We start from the raw sequence: 5,213 nt of genomic DNA on the forward strand, positions 1-5,213 counted from the left end.
AGAACTCAATCACTGTCATGAGGACAACACCAAGAGGATGGTACTAAACTATTGGTGAGAACCCTGCCCCCAAGATCCAGTAACCTCCCACCAGGCCCCACCTTCAACATTGGAGATTACAATTCAACATGAGATTTGGGCGGGGTCACAGATCAAAACTTTATCAGTTGGTGAAGATATGGAGAAATTGAAACGCTTGTACACTGCTGGTGGGAACATAAAATGGTGCAGCTGCTGTGGAAAAGCTTGGCGGTTCCTCCCACAGTTAAACACAGAGTCACCACATGACCCAGCAATTCCACTCCTAGCCGTATATCCAAGAGAAATGAAAACATATGTCTACGCAGAAACTGGTACACAAATGTTCACAGTAGCTTTATTTGTCATGGCCAAAACCTGGTAACAACCCAAATGTCCATCAACAGGCATTCAACAGGTATTGTGGTCCACCCATACAATGGGATCCTATCAACAATGAAAATATGAAGTATTGACATGCACAAAAACATCTGACGAAAAAGTAACTGTGCTGAGTGAAAGAGACCAGACGTACACTGTATGAGTCCATTTCTATGGAATTCTAGAAAATGGAAATTAATCTATAGTGACAGCAAGCCAAGCAGTGGCAGTTCGGATGGGGGACAGTGAGGAGCAGGAAAGAGGGGTTGCTGGGGGCTCAAGGCCACTTTTGGGAGTGGTGGATCAACTCACTGTCTCGATTATGGGGGAGGTTTCATGGGTGTACACACATGCCCAAAACCCTCCAACTGTACACTTTAAGGACGTGCAGTTTCTTGTATACCCATCATACCTTCATAATGCTGTCAAAGAAAGATTAAACAATCACTGACCTTCAGGTCTGCAGCAGGCCTCCATTTCCCACGTGAATATTCCCCGGTAGTGGAGAAGGATCTCGTTTGGCCTTCCTGAACACAAAAGGAGGGCACTGCGCTCCTCTCAAAAGTCCAAGGACTTCAATTAAAGGTGTATAAGAATCTGCAGAGCAGCTGTCCAGAACTCCTGGAGGACCCCCGTTTTGTGAAGACAGTGACAGGTGCACTGGGGTTGGCATCAGATGGAACTAGCTGCAAGTTCCATGGCAAGTGGGAGCCCCTGAGACATGTGGCTGGGGCCCTTGTGTCAAAGCTGTCCCCTCTCATGCTGCCTCAGCCTCATAATGCCCTCAGCCCAACACCTCATGGGCACCACAACCATCCGGACGACTACAGTTATAAAATCTGTGGTGGTCAGTGTGTAAATTCAAACCGTGTGGTGGTCACAATTTACATTAACTTCCCTTTGTCATTCTTAGAATAATTCTTTCATGTTTTGGAAAATTGCTCCTCATCAGGAGCCTGTTAGAGCCCAGACTTTTGTATATGGCATCCCAGACTCACCACACTCTGGTTCTAACTGACCTTTTAGCTCATACATGTCCTACCAAAACCTCTCTGCCCTTCTAAGCTTCCCTGAACACACCTCATACTTTCCCTTCTTCCCTGCCTGTCCCAACCCAAGTACTTCCCAGCCAAGGACTCCCTTCCTTTCCCTCTACCTCCACTTCTGTCTCCAGAGCTGCCCTTGCAACTACACTGGCAAGTGTGGGAGCTGTCATGTTGCCTGAAGTCTGGAAACAGAAACGACCGGAAAGAACACACAACTGTGTTCTCAGGAGACTGATGTGGCACTTTGCTGGGGAACACAGGGGATCAGGTCCAGCCTCCCTTCCCTCTGGTCTCAGAGTCATGGTGTCTGAGTGGCCTTGGGTGGCTGCCAGTGGTACCACTCAGAGAAGCCTGCACTCCTGGGCTGACCCGAGGCAGTTCACCCACAAGGCCTTTCTGTCTAACCTTCACAGGGACCCCCAAGGAACACCCAAGGCCCGGCTCTGGCCATTTCCCATAATCCCAGGCTTACAGCCTTTCCTATAACCTTGAACCCAATGTCTTCCCATGTAGTTTAAACCCTCAGAATAGCCCCTCTACCCTAGAGGGCTCATTTCCAGGCCAATGCTCACAGACCTTCCTTACTTGCAACCAAAGTAAATGAGAACAATTCCATTTCACAACGAATCCAGCCAGGACAAGTTACTAGTTACACGGAGACACTGCCAGAGCATTTATGTGGCTCTTGAAGCATTCACAGTTTCAAAGGGTAAAAAGCCCAAAGGCAAAGGGGACCCAGGTTGGCATCCAGGAAAGTTCTTGGGTGGCGGGCTGGAGGAAGCCTTGGAAAACAGGCCAGACTTTCCCCATAGTCTAAGCTGTTACATTCTAACTGTCCATCACAAAGCAAGCATGGGTTACCCTCCCAGTTCCCCACACAGCGAGAGGGAGGGAGCCCAATTTCAAGGCACCATTGAAGGAAAAACACAAATGTCCTTTTCGGACATTCTGACTTTAATTCCATGTGAAACCCGTTCAGTTCACGTGGCATACCTAACTGCCACACCCAAAAGAAAATGATAGCAATGACCACCTTTCAGTAACAATGTCATTAAGAGGAGCTAAATTAGACCAAGCAATGATAAAAGGCTGCACTATTTTAAATGCCATTTATCTAAGTAAGCACTGGGGACCCTGGAGCTTTTCTGGGCACTCCAAAGTCACAGTGCAAGTGCCCAGCATATCTCCTGGCAACTCCACTTTCTGTTGAAAACTCCTGTACCTTGTCCTGCCTATATCTAGTCAGTCTTGGGCGCAGGTCCTGAGGTGGAAAAAAAAGGAGCTTCCGTTAAAAACAGTGTTTGCTTATGCATCAGAACCAACAGCACGGCAAGATACTAAGGAGTCGACTCTTCTTTAGTGAAAGCTGGCTACTGTCTGGCTTGTATGAACGAAATCATTTACCTCCTAGAATGACGGAAATGGGTATCCGAGTGCGTGGATCTGTTTCTTTCCTGGTTCAGTTGAATGAAGCAAGACTCGAGCCCAGTTGCATGGCCTCCTGCCACGGGCACCTACTCTGCATGAGGATTGTGTTCCTGGACCCATGCCAGCCCTTGCAAAGACTGTCTGCACAGCAGAAAAACCCAGACTTCCCAATGGCCTCATCAGGGACCTCAAATACACCATTCCTAATACTTCTTTTTCTGGAAAATCCAAAGTCGTAGATGCTTCCGATTGCCTCAAGGCAAGGCTGGAGCCGACGATGGTCCCAAGCCTGAGTCTGAGGTGTTAGGACTGCAAGATCCATTTCACTCATGCTTACTGATTACCAGCACTGGGCCTGGCATCAAGGACACGGGGACAGGCATGACACACACTTGTGGGCTTATGAGACAGGCTTGCAGACAACAACACAGTCACAGGAGAGGGGACAGGGACCTGCTGAAGGACGCTACGGTATAAGTGCAACTTACAAGAACTCTAGAAGTTTTCAAAAAATATATATATATAAAACCTGTGTGTGTGTGTGTGTGTGTGTGTGTGTGTGTGTGTAACATTTCTGGAGTTGTCCTAGTGACTGGCACTCCAAGCAGTATTCTCTGAGGGAATCCTGTATGTTCGGTCTTCCCACACTCTCCTGATAGGAGCCAGCTGTCTTTGAACCTCCTCCACCTCCACCACACCTACCACCCACCTGCCCTCAGGCCTTGTGAATGACAAACCCCCTCTCCCCTGGGAGGGGACAGGGCTGGAAAGAGGTGGCTGCTGACCAGGACGCTGGGCTGAGAGCACCAAGGGGCAGAGCTTGTGAGCCCAGCTCTGGGGACAGTGCTGGGGGACTAGGATAAGGCCTGCCAGCAGCTGCCTCTGCCAGCCCCGAGCCTTTTCCTTGAGAATTCCCCTTGGCTTTCAGTAAAGTGCCATTTGAAGGGTCTGCCCTGTTTCTGCAGGGCTAAGGGGAAGAGGGGTGGACTGCATCATTGTGGGGAGAAGAGGGGTCAGGCTTGCCACCACACTCATCGGTTTGGGGGGCAGGCCTGGAGTGGCCCCCTTTCTCCTGCCTGAGGTCTTCTCAGAGGGCTGGGGGAACTCTTATTTAGGCAGTGATTCCCTGATACTCCGATATGGCAAAATCTCTATTTTCAAAGTACATTACCCCTGAATACAAAAACATTCAAAGCAACGGAATGTCCAATATTCTACAAAATGTCACGCAAAAGACATTCGATGAAAGATTTGTTCCTGGGCTTGCTCTGTTGCCTAAGTGCAAATTCCTAACCCGTCTGGCTTTCCTCCTAATCGTCACCAGCCACAAGAGAGGCTGCCTGATGGGGAGGAGCAGGTAAGTGCGAAGCTTTAGGCACTGGTGGTGGGGCGGGGCAGGGGGACAGGGGACAGAGAGGCCAGGGTGGCCTTTGCTGGTGGGGTCTGGGGGGCAGAAGGTAGTGGGCGGGCAGGGGGGAAACCAAAGTCAGCAGGGTGGCTAGCTACAAATGTCCAATTGTGAGTGACCTGAAGGGTCTTATCCTCTCTGCAGGGCCTGGGCTAGCCATTCCCAGAACCACAGGTGCTCAGGGATGATGGGGCCTGGGCGCTACTCCTCCTTCCAGAAGCAGCTGGGGGCACCCAGACAAGGCGGGAGTTTTCCGGCACAGCCCCCCATCCTGTACCCACATTCAGGGAGTCTCTTGCCTCTGTGCTAATTTTAGCGCCTCCTCCACCTGCAATATAAGCGCTTAAAGGATTAAAGTGCTTTCAGTATCTTCTACCTGGGAACACTAACAACTCTTAGGACGAGGGGAATGACCCCCAGGGAGGAAACGGACCACTCCTCTATAACTCAAAGCCAGCGTGCCCCCGGCTGGCCGGCCTCACTGGCCTCACGCGGCCTCCCCGCTACCCGCAGCAGGCGATTCTGATGCAAATCGGGGGGTGGTTCGCGCATCCCCTCCACACACGCCTGTACACACACAATAGTACCTGTGGCTCAGGGACGAGTGGCCCAGGTGCCGTCTCTATGCCTCAGTTGCAAGGCCCAGGACTCAGGAGGGAGTAGAGGGCCTCCATTCCCAGCCTGCACTGACGTTAATGGAGGAGCCAGGGCAGGCGGCAGTCCTCGGTTTTGAGTCCTTCCTGCGTTTCTCAACTTCAGGGTGAGGCTCTGCCTGTGGTCTTCTGATGACCAAAGAGGTCAGGGCTGTGGCCGAAATCGAGGCCCTGGGAAGGCAGTCTTCCCATCTGAAGGGGGCTGAGCCTCGACGTCCCCTGGAAGGTCCCCCACGCAGACCGGCCCCATGGGGAGTCAGCGGCGACTGGGCCTGGAAG

The 5,213-nt window shown here is 51.3% G+C and overlaps 1 protein-coding gene across 1 annotated transcript in view; it reads right to left on the reverse strand.

Moving 5' to 3' along the window:
• Nucleotides 1-853: 853 nt before the first annotated feature.
• Nucleotides 854-5,213, reverse strand: part of ZFP92 (ZFP92 zinc finger protein) — a 14,453-nt gene continuing 10,093 nt past the window's right edge. The window contains exon 6 of the mRNA XM_011955926.1: nt 854-926. Coding sequence (XP_011811316.1) covers nt 854-926 — 73 coding nt within the window. The remainder of the gene's footprint in view (nt 927-5,213) is intronic.

This window comes from Colobus angolensis, unplaced genomic scaffold (genome assembly GCF_000951035.1).
Source record: "Colobus angolensis palliatus isolate OR3802 unplaced genomic scaffold, Cang.pa_1.0 Scaffold402, whole genome shotgun sequence".
Classification (NCBI taxonomy): domain Eukaryota; kingdom Metazoa; phylum Chordata; class Mammalia; order Primates; family Cercopithecidae; genus Colobus; species Colobus angolensis.